The sequence below is a fragment of the Papaver somniferum genome, unplaced genomic scaffold, assembly GCF_003573695.1.
Source record: "Papaver somniferum cultivar HN1 unplaced genomic scaffold, ASM357369v1 unplaced-scaffold_117, whole genome shotgun sequence".
Lineage (NCBI taxonomy): Eukaryota > Viridiplantae > Streptophyta > Magnoliopsida > Ranunculales > Papaveraceae > Papaver > Papaver somniferum.
Window position 1 is genome coordinate 2,764,802 of NW_020620714.1, and position 19,997 is coordinate 2,784,798.

A 19,997-nucleotide genomic window follows, 5' to 3' on the forward strand; every position below is an offset into this window, starting at 1 on the left:
CATGGGTTTAACGGTTCTACCAAAACAAGTTTCGGTCCTACCTTCCATGTGATTATTGTGCATAATCACACTAGCTTTCCAATATTAGGTTGACTAGGTACTAGGGTCGGTTCCCCGCATATATATGGTATCTAACTTATATGTGTTGCAAATGTCCATAGGATCGGTTCACTTTGCCTAAAAACGTTTTGCACATGTTCATAGGATCGGTTCCCCTTTCTGCTTTAAACCTTACTGCACCTCATACAAGGATAGGTTCCCCTTTGTGATATGCTGCACCTTTTACTAGGATTGGTCAGACATAAAATCACAAACCCGATCATACCATCTCAGGTGATTACTTAAGATTGGTTTCACTAATAAAAGTCATACCAATACATAAGTCAGGCCTTTGTGAATAGTTCTAACAAGAATACAACAAGTCGTGAACGGTTATACTCAATCACACATATTGGTTGTTCATAAGATATGCAATGAATTACAAAACCAATAACGCCCGGCGATATCCTTTTCGATTCACAAACAAGTTTATGAACTTACTTCCTTAACGCCTGGCGATTTCCTTTTGAATAAGATATGAACTTACTTCCTTAAAACAGATTGATCTCTCGAACCTAAAGTACTCCCTTGCAGTACCTTGTTTAGGGTTTAGACTTGTTTCTCACCCACATCACACGAAATTACCGAAACCAGCAAAAACTGTTTTCACCCTCAAACAATTGGCGACCACAGTAGGAGATCAATATCTCGGTTACAATATCGATTTCGAAATTTTCGAAATCACCTTTCACTTCCAACTCCAACATGGTGGAACCCAGATCCAGATCAGCTGTCGAGAACACCAACGCAGAATTTTTTCCTGGTGTTGACGCTACTTCCTACAGCATCACTACGCCACCTACTGACCCCAGTAACACCGAAAGCACTCCTTCAGGTATAACACCGCCGATCACCAGGGCCAGAGCCACTGCCGCCTCTAATGTCCCTGTGCAACTTGCTAATCCTAGCAGTACTGAAAGCGCTCCTTCAGGCATTACCCCACCAGTCACCAGGGCCAGAGCTTCCTCTACCGCTCCTAACGCTTCGTCAAACATGGCACCTACAACCGCCACTAAGACTCCAAATAATCCACCAACAGGACGAGAAACCGGAGGAACCAGAGGAAGTCGACCCTATATCACCATCGCTGATTTGATGGAACAGGGGAGGTTCTCTCTAGAGCCCAGACGGATATGGTTTCAACACAGAAAGAAGTACTTGTCTTTCTCAAATCCCTGACAGAGTGGCTGCCACGTGAGTCACGCCCTCCAGAGCCGATTACAAACGCCTCCAACACCCCCGACGCTAGCAACTCGGCGGAACTCGTCTCCGCGGACAAGGAGATTAGTGCCAGAACCCCATTGGAAAGAAGTCAGCCGTCCAATTTTGTCACACGAGAGGATATGGAACAACTTATCCGGAATCGAATCAAGAATGATGAAATAGACATGCATCAGCATCAACCTCCTTACCCACCTGAAATACAAAGAATTCCTCTTCCAAGAGGATACTCCTCTCCTCAATTCACCCTGTAAGATGGCACCGAAAATGCACGTGAGCATGTCTCTAGTATCTCGGAGTCCCTAGAAGAACATGAATACAATCACGTTCTTCGTCTGAGGAAGTTTTCGAAATCTCTTACCGGAAGAGCGTACACATGGTACAACAACATTGCGGAAAACAACATCCCCAACTGGGGTGGCATGGTTACCGCATTTTACAAGAAGTACTTATTTGTGTCTGAACAAGTTACCTTATCGGACCTAGGAAGGATGTACCAACGGGACAACGAACATCGAAATGATTGTGTTAAGAGATTCAGTGTTCAAGCACTAGACTGTCATGACCCAAACGTGACCGAGCAACAACTGGTGAATTCATGCATCAACGATATGGCTCCCATTTACCGCGCCTTACTAGAGAACCTGCGTTTCCAGACATTCTCTGAGCTCCATGAGGCTTCCAGGCGATCAGCAACGACAGCACCAGCATTATTAGAAAGAGCTAGACCAACCAGAGCCGAAGAAGTACGCGAAACTCGCGAGAATAAACGTCTCATCAATAAACAGTACAACGCTGGTCCCTCCTCGGTGAGCGTAGTAAACGAAGGAGGAAAAAGGAAGGCCACAACTGCAGAACAGCATCCTAAAGGCGAAGCACCAGTACGACGAGCAACTCCGCCACGGAAGGCCGCCGCTAAATCTCCCATGCTTCATCACGGAGCTGAAGGAAATACCCTGGATTTCCCGTTTCCCATTGAGGAGGTGATCGATCTCTTAGAAGCATGGATTCAAGATGATGTTATCAGACTACCATCTCCCATATGTCCACCGACTGAGGCCGAGATGGCAAACCCCAAATACTGCCACTACCACAGATTTGTTCACCACCCAACCAGTGATTGCAACAGACTGAAGCATATCTTCAAAGAAAAGATAGAAGCAGGGGAACTTCAACTAGGAAACGAGGGAGTACATCGAAACCCACTTCCGGTGAGGAATTGTGGAGTCTCTGGGGACTCTGTGCACGAGATTGTGTGATCCATGATGCAGCACGTATGCGAAATTCTATACCTTTCCAAGGTGCGGCGCCAAGATATCTTCACGGCTCCCAATCATGTCGTGTCGGGCAAACAAATTTTTCCCTCCACGGAAGCCACGCCAAGAGCCCAAGCTCTCTCAGCGAGCGGAATCGAAAGGGACAACTGGGGACTGCTGACCACGTCCTATTTAAGAGGTATTGAATTCGACAACACGCTAATCGACACGGCCTATGACTTCAACATTGTTACTTTCAAGACTCTGAAAGCTGTAGGATTTACGAAACAAGAGGCTACACATTCCCCATTCGTGATTAAGAACCTTGGAGGGGAAGCCTTGAATGCGCACGGCGACATTAACCTTGAGATCAAGATAGGAGACACTATAACGCATAGCAAATTCCATATTGTCAAATAACTGGGTTACGACATGATATTGGGGCACTTGTGGGTACTCGGCAACAAGGAAAAATTGGGAACATCCCCTCTACCGATGTCAACGCCCGAAAGAATCTCCAACAAACCGTCCCACTTGCTACCGCATCGGCGAGTTACCGATAGAACCCGGACACTTGGAGATGACATGTTGGCGCTGACTCATAGATCCAAACGCAAGTAAGTTTGGCCGAACGATCTTCTCTACAACCAGTCATTTCTTCCCCTATTCCGTCATTGGGACTCAGCGAGATTACTAGCGCGGACGCTGTCAAGAGATGTGAGTGGGGTGCTGGGACATCCAAACGCTTTGCAAAGAATTTGGAAGCTGCCATCGAAACTGACGATACCAAGATTCAAACGGTTACACAACACCCGAACTCGTTTCAAATCGTAGATATGGGGGTCAAAGTGAACTCGTTTCAAGCTGGGAAGATGACGGTAAAGATAGCTGTTCGGACCGATTCACCCAAGAAAAAAGAAGACGAGCCATATCTGGTGGAAGACGTCCTTTTGGGAGGTTACTGCAATCTCATCAATACAGACAAGCTGGGAGGTGTGATAGTTCACTCGCAATGGATCATGCTTTTCAATCCCTAAAACATTGTACTACCCTCTTCCAGCAGTCTCCCTTTAGTATTTCTTCAGCAATTTCTCCTCCCGCTTGATATCTGTATTTCCCCAAGATGAATGCACCGTTTGTATTCTTCTTTAGGGTTTCGTTTTTATTCAAAAGGCATACATTTCTTTCCGAATGAGTTTTCCAAATCTCAGAAAAATATACCAAACAAATCCCAAATCATTGAGAAGCCATTAACCATCCAATCACAACCAGAAACACCAACCCATTCTAAGGGAAGGCTTGGGTCTTTCAAAAAAAAATAAAAAAAAATGAGAAGTTTTATTCGAAGAAAGAAACCGCAAGCGGGATGCTAATTGAAGAAACCCTAACTTCGCCGCGAATACAAGGAAGGTAGAAAAAAAATAAGTCTGCAAAACATCAGGACAACTAAGCGAAGAATAGAAACAATGAAGAAGAAGAAGCTAGTCATAGAAAGCTAATGTGTGAATTGCCAATGCCTCGGTCAGAGCTTTTTTTTTCAAACACTTTCCCTAATAATTTTTCGGGCAGCAAAGGTTCCATCCGAAAGCCACATCAGCAATAACAGCCTCAACATCCCACCCGGAAGTCGTCTCAGCAGCAATATCATCCGTCTTTTTACCGACATCCGCCTCGAAAACCTACCCAGCATATGCCATCACGACTTCTCCAATGCCACCGACAACAGTTTTGTCGTCTTATTCAAAAGTTGTTTCAGTTTCATCAACCGCAACGTCATCATCTTCCTCGGAAGTCAGCGACCTTTCGAGGAGAATTTCCCGATTCATCAGAATCAAGGGTTACGACACCGTCCTGGACAGGGGACCTACGTTGATTTTCCCCTAAAAGTTTCACAATCTCGGTCTTCCGCCGTTTCAACTGAGAAGCAAATTGTCCCTCCCTAACATTGGGTCGTGAAGAGGTCTTGTTGCACCAAATCCACCCAACGCACTGGGATGGTTCGCCGCTTTCCCGTTCTTTCTCCAAAGGTATGTCCAGAATGATTTCACCAGCTTCACGAGACAGAGATTCAAATTCTATTCAACGCCTCCCCATGAGAAGAAGACTGGTTTTCGTCGATCCCAAAGTTTCTCCCCGAAAAATTGGATACATGTCTGTCATTGGAAGATCCCATTATGCGCTACAAAACCAGAGAAATAATAGAGGATAGACACGATTTCAGCATGACATGTGCAAATGAAGGATTCAAGATCATCACTTATAACCAGCAGAGTGATGAGGTCCCGAAAAGGAAAGCCTCCTACCAGCCGCGGATTGAGGCGTGATATCAGATTCTAATGAAACTGTTTTCTACTAGCGAATATAAGGGAATGCCTGGCCATGTGAGGTAAATTAGGGTTTCGTGAGAAAACGTGGAAGTACATGTTTAATACACGCTTTCCCGCATTGTTACTTCTCTGTCGCCAGCACCGAGACTTGACAAAAAAAACCGACAAGGTGACATGAAGAGAATGAATAACGCCCCCTTTCTACGGGCATAACACTTGTAGGGTTTTGAATAAGGAAAAAACTTCCTATGTGAGTCACGTAAGAAAAAAAGACAACTATGGCCACAAAGACAAGCCACTACTGGGCCAAGACGTCCGCGCATGCTTTTCCTCACCATACCGTGTCATGCCTTGCACCACCGTCCACGCCATGCTTGCCTCGCCAAACCGCGTCATACCTTGCACCATCGTGCCACGCCATGACTTGCCGCGCCAACACCAACAAACTCGCCAAGCCAGCGTCACGATGTTCCCTAACCCAGCCAAGGTGATGCATGGCCAGACTAAGCCGATGATTTTCATCTCACCACTCCACGGTCTGCACCACCAATACAATTTATGCAAGGACGCCAATACGGGAAGCACAAACTCTCTTTACCTCTCAAAAAAGGTTAGTCGGACCTTCCTGACCATCTTTTCACGACTTGTTGTTTCGATTTTTGTCCTAGCCTGTCACCATCTTATGCTTACCTTGCAACGATACTCCCGTTCCGAGATAAGCATGGGACTTAATGTTGATGGTGGTTTTTAGCTTAGGGTTAAAATCGTAAAACCGCACATCTGACATGACGTCACTATGACCATTAGCACATTTATTGAATCGATCATCATTCCTACGTAAGAATTACCAGGGAACCTTTTTTTTATATGTCATGTTCCATGGTATAACCCTTAACATTGACCGACATCATCTATGCCAAACCCTAATTCTCATGCTACCGTTCCAAGGCATGCTAACCATGCCAGCCGTACCATTGTGCCAATGGAAAACCATGCCAGCCACATCTCCGCGCCAAGGCATGCCAACCATGTCAGCGCACCACTGTGCCAATGGCAAACCATGTCAGCCAAATCTCCGCGCCAAGGCATGCCAACCATGTCAGCCGCACCAGTGTGCCAATGGAAAACCATGTCAGCCACATCTCCGCGCCAGGGCATGCCAACCATGCCAGCCGTACTTTTGTGTCAATGGAAAACCATGCTAGCCGCACCATGCGCCAATGGCATGCCAAACCCTTGGCCCCACCATGCCAAGCCAACCGCACCATGCGCCAATGGAATTTCAAACCCTTGGCCCCACCATGCCAAGCCAACCGCACCTTGCCTTGGCCCCACCATGCCAAGTCGTCTGTGCCAAACCCTTGTCCCCACTATGCCAAGCCATCCACGTCATTTTCCTTGGACCCACCATGCTGGCTTTTCCTGTGCGGCTACTAAAACGAAGGCGTGTGACGATCAATGGCCACCCTTCCATCCTAGATGCAAATCCTACCCGTCCAATATCGCCAAACAACGCATGGTAACCTTTGGCCCAAAACCCTAGTTTTGGCCACGCCAAACCGCGCCAAGGAATGCCATGCCACATGTGCCAATGGCATGCCAACCACCTTGCCGCGCCATACCATGCCGGCCTTCCCTATGCGGATACCAAAACAAGGGCGTGCGACGATCAACGACCACCCTTCCATCCTAGATGCAAATCCTAGCCGTCAAGGTCGCCAAACAACGCATGGTAACTTTTGGCCACGCCAAACCGCGCCAAGACATGCCATGCCACATGTGCCAATGGCATGCCAACCACCTTGCCACGCCATACCATGCCGTCCTTCCCTATGCGGCTACCAAAACAAAGGTGTGCGACGATCAACGGCCACCCTTCCATCCTAGATGCAAATCCTAGCCGTCCAAGGACGCCAAACAATGCATGGTAACCTTTGGCCCAAAACCCTAATTTTGGCCACGCCAAACCGCGCCAAGGAATGTTATGCCACATGTGACAATGACATGCCAACCACCTTGTCGCGCCATACCATGCCGGCCTTCCCTACGTGGATACCAAAACGAAGGCGTGCGACGATCAACGGCCACCCTTCCATCCTAGATGCAAATCCTATCCGTCAAGGTCGCCAAACAACGCATGGTAACCTTTGGCCCAAAACCCTAGTTTTAGCCACGCCAAACCGCGCCAAGGCATGCCATGCCACATGTGCCAATGGCATGCCAACAACATTGTCGCGCCATACCATGCCGGCCTTCCCTACACGGCTACCAAAACGAAGGTGTGCGACGATCAACGACCACCCTTCCATCCTAGATGCAAATCCTAGTCGTCCAAGGTTGCCAAACCACGCATGGTAACCTTTGGCCCAAAACTCTAGTTTTGGCCACGCCAAACCGCGCCAAGGCATGTCATGCCACATGTTCCAATGGCATGCCAGCCACCTTTCCGCTCCATACCATGCCGGCCTTTTCTATGCGTATACCAAAACGAAGGCGTGCAACGATCAACGACCATCCTTCCATCCTAGATTAGAATCCTAGCCGTCCAAGGTTGCCAAACAACGCATGGTAACCTTTGGCCCAAAACCCTAGTTTTGGCCACGCCATACCGGTTTTCCCTATGCAGCTACCAAAACGAAGGCTTGCAACAATCAATGACCACTTTTTCATCTAAGGTGCAGATCTTAGCTGTCCACGGTTACCAGCTAACGCATGGCAACCTTTGTCCCTAGTTTGGTCGCGACTAAACAAAGCCAAAACCCTAACTTTTGGCCGCGCCTAAACTAGGCCATATTAAAGCCATAGTGATCATGCTTTCATGCCACTGACTACCAAACGAAGGGTTGCAATAATCAACGACTACCTTTCCTCTTAAGATGCAAAATATCGACCGTCGAAGGTCACCATCGATCCGGCAAGTCTCCCAAGCTCAACTTTCCAGAAAACAACAACGTGCTACATGTTTTCAACGAAAACAATCGACACATCAACGCATGTCACAAACTGGGGGATGCTCATTGGGTATTGGTTTGGCTGTTTACAGCGTGCGACGTACACTACGCCCGTTATAAGAAAGTGTCATAAGGATGAGGCGGTTAGTAAATACAGGGAGTAATGGTGAAACGCTTTCTGGAACATTAATTCCAGGCGTTACCAGTTACCACCTCCTCCCATTTACTCACCCGTTTTCCATTTCTTAATGAGACCAAAGTACATTTCACTTCGACTTGTACAAATAGGCATTACCTATTTCCACCGAAAACAAGTTTTTTGGTCAGGAGCATACAACACTCAGAAATCACATGTTAGCTTTCCCATCTGTTAGATTATGCTTTCTGATACAAGTCAAAATAACTACTCTTCCAGACTCAACTATTTTGGTCTCAACACTCTCTTCACTTCCCTCCCCAAAACCAACCCTTCTCCTCCATTTTGTGACCGAAGCAAGTATGGAACGCCCATTTCTTGGTTTAGTCCGGATTTGTACAAATTGACCTCTCGAACCTAAAGTACTCCCTTGCAGTACATTGTTTAGGGTTTAGACTTGTTTCTCACCCACATCACACGAAATTACCGAAACCAGCAGAAATTATTTTCACTCTCAAACAACTGTTAAAATAAAATTGATCACAATACAAAAGAGAATATAACAAGAAAATATATAATGGAATAAATTAATTGACAACTTAGGCTTGTGCAATCTAAATTTTATACACTATGCCCAACAGCCTACCAAAGGTGCACGAAGCTGGTGGTGGAGAAATGAGTGGTAGCATTTGGTTTGTGGTAGTAGATTATGTTAGTTGCGTTTTGCCATAAAATGAGTAACTTTATAAAGTTAAAAATGTGGTCGATCATCATAATAATAAAACAAACTTGGTTAAAATACATTAAAAAAATACCGGAATATCACGTTATATAATAGCTACAAATGAGCGACATAATTAAGTCACAAAAAATTACTTACTATTAAGTTATACCGTTACGGCACAAATAATACGTTAGCTAGGTCATCTTTTCTCCATATTTCTTTGTTATTACAAAATGAAGTTTGACTAAGTTAGGCAAGATAAAGAGCGGTCTTGTGGTCGATTCGATGAATAAACGCTTTAATTGACAAATAATACAGTAGATATTTTCCTCTTCCCACCTCAAAAGTCAAAATAAAAAAGGAGAAAATTTGATGGGCTGAAAATAACAAACCTGTCTTCCCATAAAACTGAACAATTGATTCTCTCTCTCGCACACAAAATCTAATTCCCCAGTTTTGAATAAACAAAAATCAGAAATAAAATTGAGAAGGAGAGAGAGGAAAACTTCAAAAACATTTTTCTGCTAAATCTTCTATCCATGTTCTTTCAATCTTATTCCACCTAAACGTATATCCCTGACCAATCAAACTACTCTGAGATGACAATTTTTAAGAAAACACTTTCTTTTTACATTGCATCATGTATGAATTTTAAGGGTACAATCATTTTATTTAATTTCATTTGTTGTTTATTTAACTGAAGTATACATTTCCAAAGATAGAATAATTGATTAGAATAATCTCATTGTTAAAAATTGAGAGGTGTTTGTAGTTTTTCATTTGCCAGATTATGAAAATTTAGCTGTTGAAGGGTGCTGGATTTTGGGTTACAATATATTCAGAACTTTTTGGTCTAGAAAGGTGAGAATTTCTTAATTCACAATGTTTCCTTTCTATCATGCTTAAACTTTAGTGGGAATTCATTTTTCTTTTATTTTGATAGAGACATAGAGAAAGACTTAAAAGATTATTCTGGTTACACACTATGGGGCTGTTTGGCGACCATTATTTTAATGGATTATCATCTTATAATCCATTATGCAGATTATAATGGATTCTATATGTGTTTGGTAACCATTATAATAATTTCTTATTTTAATCATAATTGAAAAAATCCATTATTTCCATGAACAGAAAGAAGTTGTTTTGAAAATTTATTATAATCAATTAATTTTTCTAAGGAACTCAAATTGAATTTTTTATTCTTATTTTCTCTAAAGTATCAAGAAAGAGACAAAAACACAACATAGGACTAAAAAATATCCTAGATCATTGTTCTTTCCTCTCCTTCTTGAGATCATCATTCTAAGATAATCAATTATTTGAAAAATGTGTTTAGAAAATTTTATTTTTAAAATGATTATATCAAAATCATTTATCAATTTATGATTATCTATAATCATAAATAGATAATCATAAATTTTACCAAACAAGGCTTATAATTTGGAAATTGGTTGGTGTTTACAAAATGATCGCGCTTGTGCATACACGCACGAATATATAGCTAGGGTATCTGACATCACGGAATAGGAATTAACATTAAAGTAGGTTGGTGTTCCATAGTGTTGCATGTTTCCCTTTCGTAGTTGCTCTTATTTCTTAGTCGAGAAGAAAATATAATTGTAGATAAACTTCACTACGTATTTTTTTTCGCTTTTCAATTTGGTTGCTTAAGCGTTTTAAGCAGTGTAATTGTTTTTTTTTGATATGGAATTATCTATTTGCATATCTATATGCTATATTTCAGTATTCGGTGCTCCAGGATTGTTTTCTAGATTGAAAGCTAAAGTGACTCTTCCAATTATATCAATTTTATTGGTTCTACAGGGGATTGGGAAGACTCGAATAGATTTAGTGTGATTCTAAATGGTAACAATTTTATTCATCTTCTTAATAACCTAATGATTTTCTCAGGATCAACCCATTCAATTAGGAAATCAATATGTGTCATATAGGCCTTTCCCCAATTTTGAAATGACTTTTGAATTATGTCCACCTAGGAAAACATAAAAAACAAGAATGAAAATTAAAGCAAAAAATGATGTATGACACAACTAATTACCATCAATGCTATTAAAAGATTTCTTGATCTTTAGCACGCATCCAACACAATCCTTTCATATACTGTACATTATTCAGTCACTTGGGGTTTCTATATGATTCTTAAGAAACATAACATCTCTTACACTTATTTCTCCTACATTATATCGAAGTATAATCATACTATTTGTTGGAGAGATGGTTTAAAAAAAAAGGAACAACTCTAATCCAGGAACCATGAGTAAGCATGGATAACAATTTCATACTTAATAATGTTATATATTTTTTATTGGATGAGAGAAGCAATATCTGAAATGCTAAAGGGATAAGTCAGTTTAGCAATCGACCTTTAAGAATAAAGAAATTGTTTTTGTGAGAGACAAGAACCACGAGCACCACATTAATTGGGTTCAGTAACAATGTAACTAAAAAGGGGAACTCATACGCGGGTACTGATATTTTAATTTGGCGTAAAACCATTGTAAAATACTTTGATTTTATTTCCCAATTTTCTACTTTTAGAAGTATCATGATGAAGTGTCTATGTTCTCCAATTTTTTATATTCAATAGTAGCATCACAAAGATTTGATTACAATGTAAAAACCGATAGCCAGAGTAAAACTTTCCATTTTTTTGAGCATATAATTGTGAATTTCAGTTTCCAAAACAAATATTTCCCATACGAGAAATTATATACATTAAACAATTTATGTCAAAGAGATGTTACTAGGGTTAGGCGCGCGTATTGATCAGTTATTGATCCTTTTAGTGTATTAGATTTTTATACTTTTGAATTGCATTTGACAATTAGTGTAAATATGTAATACTAGTCAATCATTAATTAATCACGATATCTTCGTGCATAGTGAAAAAATGTTAGGATTTGGAATTGCATTCACTTATATTTTGAATTCTTGTTTCAATGGACTGTCCTATTTAGACGTTAGGGGTCTACAAGTGAATTTCACAACCAACTTTTACCACCTTTCAGTTATATATATAGTGTGAAACTTTTGAGGCCTAATATTGAAGTTCATAGATGAATTGAGTTACTTTTTTCGATATAACATAGATGGCTTAAACTTGGTTTCGGTTAAAAAACCACCTTTATTTGAAGTTAACGCATAACATGTTTCTGTTATTCATTTATTCGCCCTTGGAGCAAACATATGTGCGATAAAAAACATGTGAGAGGCGGGATTCGAACTCACGGTCTAAACTTCTGACCATCTGTATTGACTTCGTCTTTGCGAAGGTAACTACTATGTTTTATCCTTATCTTTTATACGCTTTTGAAAATGAGAAGAAAATGTATGTGCGCGAATTCAAACCCATGACCTATTGTTTGTTCTCTCGACCTAAACCATATGTGCTAGTATTCACTTGTGACAGAAATCACAACACCTGCCTCTTATCCTTATCTTCGCCTTCCTTCATTTTTCTCTTGCTCTTTCTCATGAACATGAAAATCTTCCACTGAAACTTCCATTTTTTTCTCCGGAACTTTGTAGATCTAGTATGATTTTTTGCAGGTAGGATAAAATCTCTTACTGTATTCCTGTTTCTGGACCCCAAAATGTAGTTGCACGAAATCCCACAACTAACACCCCTTAATAATTTATATAGATCTAAACATATTGAATATGAAAATGATGATAAGAGTGCTAAAATTGTAAATGGACACAAGGATTTTTTAAATGGTTCGATCAATGTGACCTACATCCATGCTTCTTCACTATGATTGTTGAAATTACATGAGTATTACATTTAGAATCTCCATTAACGGGTTTTTGGCAGAGCTCTAGATCTAGTTTTAGGTGATGGAGGAAGAAGAAGATGTGTCTCCCTTTACAAAATGTGTCCCTCTACAAAGTGTGTATCCCCTCCTTTCTCTCTTCTGCCTTTCTCTTTATATATGTATATACATAGCGGAGGACAGCTAATAAAGCCCCTATTTTCGGATCTAACGTGCAATGTTTTCGCACGCTTATGTTGGGTCTTCTCGCACGCATGCTACGTTCTCTCGCGCGCTAAGGAAATGTATGAATCTCGCGCGCTAAGGAAATGAATAATATGCGTTAAGGAAATGAATGAATCTCCCGCACTAAGAAAATGTGTTGTGCGGTTTTTTGCCCCTACAATTACTGGATAATTTGCATGAGATAAGAATTTCCTTCTGCTTAAGCATCATTCCAGTTGCGTTGTAGCAAAGATATAACTTACATTTAGCGCTCTCTACTATTGGCAGTCCCTGGCTTTTCATCAGTGTGCAAAAACATGGCCTGTGGTAAACAATTATGAAAAACCCGTATTAATAACATGACCTGAACTTTTGTCCTGTAGTGTATCCTGACTGAAAATGCCTTGTAATATGAAACGATTGAAATCTACCTCGTGCCCATAAATCTGCACAGTGTGCTAAAATTTACTAAATGGCTAAAATTTATTCAAATTGGCTGCAGATTCAAAATCTCTCTTGGGGCCAACATTGGCCATGTGAATCAAAATACAGTATAATCCCTATAAAATAATAGCGTCGGGATTAATAAAATTTATCAATTTAATGTGATAATAAATAATCGCATAAAATTAATAATTATTAAATTATATATTAATAGTTTATTACAATATTGTTTAATTTTTAAAAAAAATCAACAAAATGAACCAGTATACCTTATTTCACTGCAAAATGTTTTCGTCATTTTAAGATTCGTTCAATGGATGATACTGTATCAAAGAATCCAAATGAAGCGTTAAATTACAAAGGAACTAGAGAATTGGAAAATTTAATCATTGAATTGAATTATTACAGTAGAATGGATGTTGAATTTTTTTTTTTTTTTTGGAAATCACATTTCAATTCATTCAAACCAAAAAGTGATTACATGATTGCTTACAAGATTATCAAAAACACCAAAATACAAGATAATCAAAACCAAAATACAAATGATGACACCAATTGCAAATACATCGTGAAGAGAAAGAGCCATGCACCGCAAAGACATCCAATTTTTGTACCAGTAGTATTGACGAATGATTGTGTATACCATGATCAACTCCGACCATTTGAAATAATTATCTTCTTCAATAAGAGATGCTCGAATTAAAATGGAGTAATTTGCCCAAAATCTTGTAGATCCAAATGATTCTGGATGCCCTAAATCCCTCTTGTTGAAGATGAATCCAAAGCGAATGCGAACAGAATCATAGATGTTCTTGATGAATCGAGAATAGCAAGCCAAGAAATACCATGGAGATTTGAGAGAATCGCTATTAGAGCGAAGAGAAAATCGTCCTAAAGACGAAGAAAAGATCGCCCAAATAGCGAAGATGTGTCCATAGACACCAAAAACAACAAAAACAAAACCTAAAACTACAAATTCGACTACTTTTATTCATAAAAGACTAAATATACTTGCTCAGATCTAGCCCAAAAGGACTAAATCTGAGCAAGAAGAAGAAGAAGTTCTAAAGTTTTTTTTCTTAGGAGAGAGAGGAGAGAAGTTAAATTTCTTTTAAACTGCCCTCAAAAGGATATTATTTCAGAATTGTCGACTGACAAAGAAATAATTGAGAGTGTCATGGGAAAAGATGAAAGTGATGATGTGGAAGTCGAAGAGGCACCTTCCCGTAAAGAGCTATCAAAGCTGCAAAGATATTGAATAGGTTTTTATTGCATCAGGAAATGACAACACCAAAAACTCTTCCAGTGTTAAGAAAAATCGAAGATGATATTCAATGTGACATCAATTTTAAAGAAAAATAAGTCACAATTGAATCATTCTTTACCAAATTAGAATAAATGTAAAAAACTAAATTTATAAAAATTGGACAGTTATTAATTTATATATTCGAAGGAACCTATAAAAAGCTAAAACAAGTCATTATTTTATAAATTTAGCGAAGTATTAATTTAGCACCTTGGTCTTGGTCCCGACTCCGGACAGACAAAATATATTAATTTATCATGATTATTAATTTATCGTGGATTAACATCCGTTCAATGCAGTATAATAGCCTAAAATTTTAACACTGTTAAAAGAGGAACCAACTTCGATGTGTGCCAAAATTTATATAGACAAAGAACCAACTTCGGTGTGCCAAAATTTATATAAGACAAAAAAATTGATGGTAAGGAATTAATTGCAAATTAGTTCCCATTAGCAGCCATGTAAATTTATTTTGATCTAAAATGAATTTGGCTTGTAATCTAAAATCTATTATCCCTACCCCAAAAGTTATCTTTTGATCCAAAAGTGGCTGTCGCGGCATAAATTTGTTTAGGGCTTCAAATAGAACAAGTCCTAAATCTACAGTGACCTAAAATCAATATAGGTTTTCACTTAGTTTTATAGGAATAATTTCGACCCTGACCTTCCAAAATTCTTCCTGGTGACCACAGTAAAAAAAAATAGTAAATGAGATAAACATCAATATTATGCCTAAATTATGAGTACATTTGATTTTACTACATCAACTTGATCATAGTTTTTCGGTTACACCAATCGATTTTGTCTCTGCTTTAAAATCCAAATCAACACACTTTTTACTTTACAGAAACAAACTGCAAACAGAAAACCACAAAGAGCCGTGCATATCTGCAACATGGCATGTAAAAGGAAGAATCTCTTACCAACCAAATGAAATGTGTCGAACACTGACACCCTTTTTCATCCTACAAGTACCAGCAAAATCCATTCCTAATAGCTCATCTCATTCCCTACTGAAATCCCCTTCAACAAATTAAGCTTAGCTTGTTCATGATGAAGTCCTCATCTCTAGCTTGTCTTGGTTTTTGCTTTCTTTTCGTGTTGAATGGTTGTTTAGGTCAGATAGAACAAGGAGTAGGATGGCAAACTCAGCAACAACAGCAACAGTCACGCCGTTACCAAGGTCAGAGCCAGTGTCGCATTGAGAACATAAATGCACAAGAACCTAACCGCCGTGTTGAGTCCGAAGCTGGTGTTACAGAGTTGTGGGACCAGAACAATGAACAATTCGAGTGTGCTGGTGTCGCTCCTGCGCGGTATATTATTCAGCCTAATGGACTTCTCTTGCCATTTTTTGTTAATGCACCAAGACTTGTCTACATTGTTCAAGGTCTGTTCCTGATATTACTTTTAATTCAAATTTCCAATTTCTACTGGTAGCATTAGTAACACCTTCAACATTGCAGGTAGGGGTATGTCCGGAGCTCTTATCCCTGGCTGTCCTGAAACATTCCACTCAATTCGACAGTCTGCACAACTAAGAGGAAGACCCCAGCAACAGGGAGCTAGAGATCAACATCAAAAGATCCGTCAAATCCAACAAGGAGATATTTTAGCCTTGCCTGCTGGAGTAACTCACTGGTTGTACAACGAGGGAGAGACCCCACTTATTGCTGTCTCCCTTCACGACACAAGTAGCAACGCTAACCAGCTCGATCGCCAACTCAGGGTATTATGAAATGATCAATCCTTTTCAATTGTTAGTGATGAATTATGTCATACATAAACCTAATTCCACTCATGGACGTGTGTGGCTAGTATAGATATACGCTAAACACAAATATACTTACCTATTTGAGTGTCGTGCAGAGATTCCAACTAGCCGGAAGCCAGCAAACGCAAACCATGTCACCTTATCAACAGCAACAACAACAGAGACAACAAGTTAGGGGTCAACAAGATATCCCAACAAACAACATCTTCAGTGGCTTCAGCGTCGAAACTTTGGCTGAGGCTTTTGGTGTTAGCACCGAGACAGCAAGGAGACTACAGGGACAAGATGACCAGAGAGGTAACATCGTTTTTGTTGAAGGAGGGCTTCATGCTATCAGGCCACAACAAGGAGAATATGAAGAGGAACAAGAACAACGTTACCGGACCACAAATGGGTTAGAGGAAACTATTTGCAGTATGAGACTCAAGCAGAACATAGCTAATCCAACAAGGGCTGATATTTACTCTGAAAATGGTGGAAGAATCACCACTCTCAACGGTCAGAAGTTACCCATCCTTAACTTCCTCCAAATGAGTGCTGAGAGAGGAGTTCTTTACCAGGTAATTACATCAGATTTCATTAACGATTGAATTTCTACAATCTAGTGTGACGAATTTTTATCTTACATAATGCATGATGCTTTGCAAGCAGAACGCTCTACATGCACCACACTGGCACTCGAACGCTCACAGCGTGATCTATGTCACCAGAGGAAGCTGTAGGTGTCAGATTGTAGGTAACCAAGGTCGCCAAGTTTTCAACGGTCAACTCAACCAAGGTCAGATGCTGGTTGTTCCCCAGAACTTCGCCATGGTTAAACAGGCTGGAAATGAAGGATTTGAATGGGTATCATTCAAGACTAATGCCAACGCAATGACAAGTCCATTGGTTGGTAAAACTTCAGTATTAAGAGCAATGCCCGTAAATGTCTTGATGACTGCTTATCAGATCTCAAGGGAAGAAGCAAACAGATTGAAGTACAACAGGCAAGAAGAGACATTGATACTTACCCCAGGATCTAGATCTCAGGTTAGGGATTCAGCTTAAGCATAATGCAAGGTTTTGTTCTTTATGGGGGTTTATGCAGGGGTGAGTAGTAATAAAGCTGCTCTTTCAGAAGGTTGAAGTTGGTCCAGCTCTCACATGTATGAGTCTTGTAATAAAAACGACTGTACTCCTTTAATAACAAAATAAACTAGTACTACCTATCACTCTCCTTCAAATATATTCCGCCAGGCCAGCACCATGTTCATACTACTTTAATCAAAACTTACCTATCACTCTCCTTCAAATATATTCCGCCAGGCCAGCACCATGTTCATACTACTTTAATCAAAACTTGAATGCACGATGTATGAAGTTTACCTAAGAATAGGGAGGCAAAGATGCAACCAAACACTGTTAATCACTTTAGTCATGCAGGTGGGTGTGTGACACGAATGCTTTCCTTCAGGCCAGGTAACAAGGTGAGGTTGTATTCCAGACATCAAGCTAAAAATGTTCAGCCATAGGGTGCTATTGACTGTCATATATATTTATACTTCCAAGTTCAGTGTCGATTCACTGTCAAAGTTGCAGACCAGTTCGTACCTTGTAGTTGCATAATGGTCAGACTCCTTAAGAAGATTGGAAGCTATACAAAGTTAAATTTGCAAGGAAATCTGCAAGAATTTGAACTGCACCTCGGAAAATTCTGCAACAACTAAAACTGTAAATTACATTAAATTTGATACAGCAGCCTAAAGATCACTAAATAAGACTAAAACAAACTTTAATATGAAAAATGCAATAAAAAAAAAACAATACTGGAAAAAAAAAACAATATCAATGACATGTAAAAAAAAAAAACTAGTTTCAACACCAACATATCGATGACATGTAACCAGAAGAACATCCTAGTTTCATAAATTGTAGGGGAGTAGCGCGTAAGACACTCACATTGACTAGCTTTTCTCCTCTATATTTTATTCTTCTTCACCAGCATCCTCGTCTTCCCTTTTAATTGCGCTAGATGAGTGCCTGTGCCAAGTGAATGTAGGTGCTCCTCGTAGACAAATATATAATCAGTGGGAACCATTGATTCATGAACTTTAAGAGTCTCAACCGTGCCGTGTTTTGGGTCGTACAAAACAATATGTAATTCTGCTTTATTCAACTGTAACCCTACCACAATCTTTCCGTTCCTTAAAGATTTCAAGGGAATAAAACCATAAACTGATCCAAACGTTTTTGTTAGATCAATGGCGAACAGTTTGTTCCATGATTTCTCCACCACATTGTTCTTCAACTCCCATATTGTTATAACATCGAAAAGATCACGAATAAAAAAGCAAACTGATCCTCCTAAAGCACACAAAGTTGGTGGGAGATCTGTACTGACCGGCAGTGACGTCGCATCAAACTCCTCTGACTCAAATTCAAAACGAGCAATACAGTGGCCTTCTATGCTGGATTCCACATGCGCTAACCAATGAGCAGCACCGCCAGTAGGCCTTCGAACCTCATCAGACATTTGATGCCAATATATATCATATATCTCGACATTATCAGCCCTTCTCCATGAATTTGATTTCAGCGTATAGACCTGAACCTCACACAAACCTTCCTGCAAAGCCTCAGTTAGATGTACCACTTTGAAATCCTCAATTCCTTCAGAATACCCAAAACCATATTCTTCATAGTTCCTATCCTCACCTTTTGTTCCAGCTGGTGGATTCGGTATTCTCTTACACTCATCCGTAGTTGGGTTCCACAACATAAGAACACACTTGTTGAACTTATTAACATCCCTTAATAAAACAAAGCCATAACAACATCCAAAAACTTCAATACCCCATTTAATTCCCATCCTGATACCCGAATCAAATGGAAGATATTCACCATTTTCTCCTTCCCTACAGCGTGCTCCTGAGGTAAGTTCTGCAATACAAGACACAAGTACGGATATTTTTGGGTCTTCCATTTTCACTCAAAATCCACCTTTGTTAGTACAGCCTCACCACAGTGTACTACCTACTGCTGCACAACAACAATTACAGACGACTCTACCTGGTATTACCACTCAGCAGTCTCCGGCTTCATCAACAATGTTACCATCCCATGAAACATCGCAAGATCGAAGTGAAAACGGGCAGGCTAATGTTTTAGCTGCTCCAGTACATACTATGGTCACAAGAGCAAGGGCTGGGATTTCAAAACCAATCCAAAAACTCTGTCTGACTGCCACTAAGCATCCACTTCTTGATCAAGACTTCATGGAGCCTACATGTTACTCTAAAGCTTGTCAAATTCCAGAATGGCGTGAAGCTATGGACGTGCAGATAAATGCTCTAATTCAAAATGGCACCTATACCTTGGTTGAATATAAAGAAGGGATGAATATCGTTGGATCAAAGTGGGTTTTTCGGATTAAAAGAAATCCAGATGGCTCAATACAGCGTTACAAAGCACGGTTGGTAGCAAAGGGTTTCAGCCAGCAACATGGTATAGATTACGAGGAAACCTTTTCCCCTGTCATTAAGCCATGTACAATCAGGCTAGTCCTTTCCCTGGCAATAATGAGAGGCTGGTCTCTACGACAGCTCGATGTAGAAAATGCTTTTCTTCATGGTATCTTGGAAGAAGAAGTCTACATGAAGCAGCCAGCTGGTTATATAGACCCTAACTATCCTAGGCATGTCTGCAAATTACACAAATCACTTTATGGCCTCAAACAGGCTCCACGTGCTTGGTTCTCACGACTGAGTAATCATCTGTTG

At 40.4% G+C, this 19,997-nt stretch overlaps 2 protein-coding genes across 2 annotated transcripts; one reads left to right on the plus strand and one right to left on the minus strand.

Moving 5' to 3' along the window:
• Positions 1 to 15,215: 15,215 nt before the first annotated feature.
• Positions 15,216 to 17,627, plus strand: LOC113329612 (11S globulin subunit beta-like). The gene is made up of 4 exons (XM_026576470.1): positions 15,216 to 15,855; positions 15,932 to 16,194; positions 16,335 to 16,799; positions 16,891 to 17,627. Exons 1-4 carry the CDS (start codon positions 15,516 to 15,518, stop codon positions 17,284 to 17,286), a joined length of 1,464 nt encoding a protein of 487 aa, XP_026432255.1. The 5' UTR covers positions 15,216 to 15,515; the 3' UTR covers positions 17,287 to 17,627.
• A 569-nt stretch (positions 17,628 to 18,196) lies between these two features.
• LOC113329618 (F-box protein CPR1-like) lies at positions 18,197 to 19,201 on the minus strand. The gene has a single exon (XM_026576474.1). It carries the CDS (start codon positions 19,199 to 19,201, stop codon positions 18,197 to 18,199), a length of 1,005 nt encoding a protein of 334 aa, XP_026432259.1.
• Between the last annotated feature and the right edge of the window lie 796 nt (positions 19,202 to 19,997).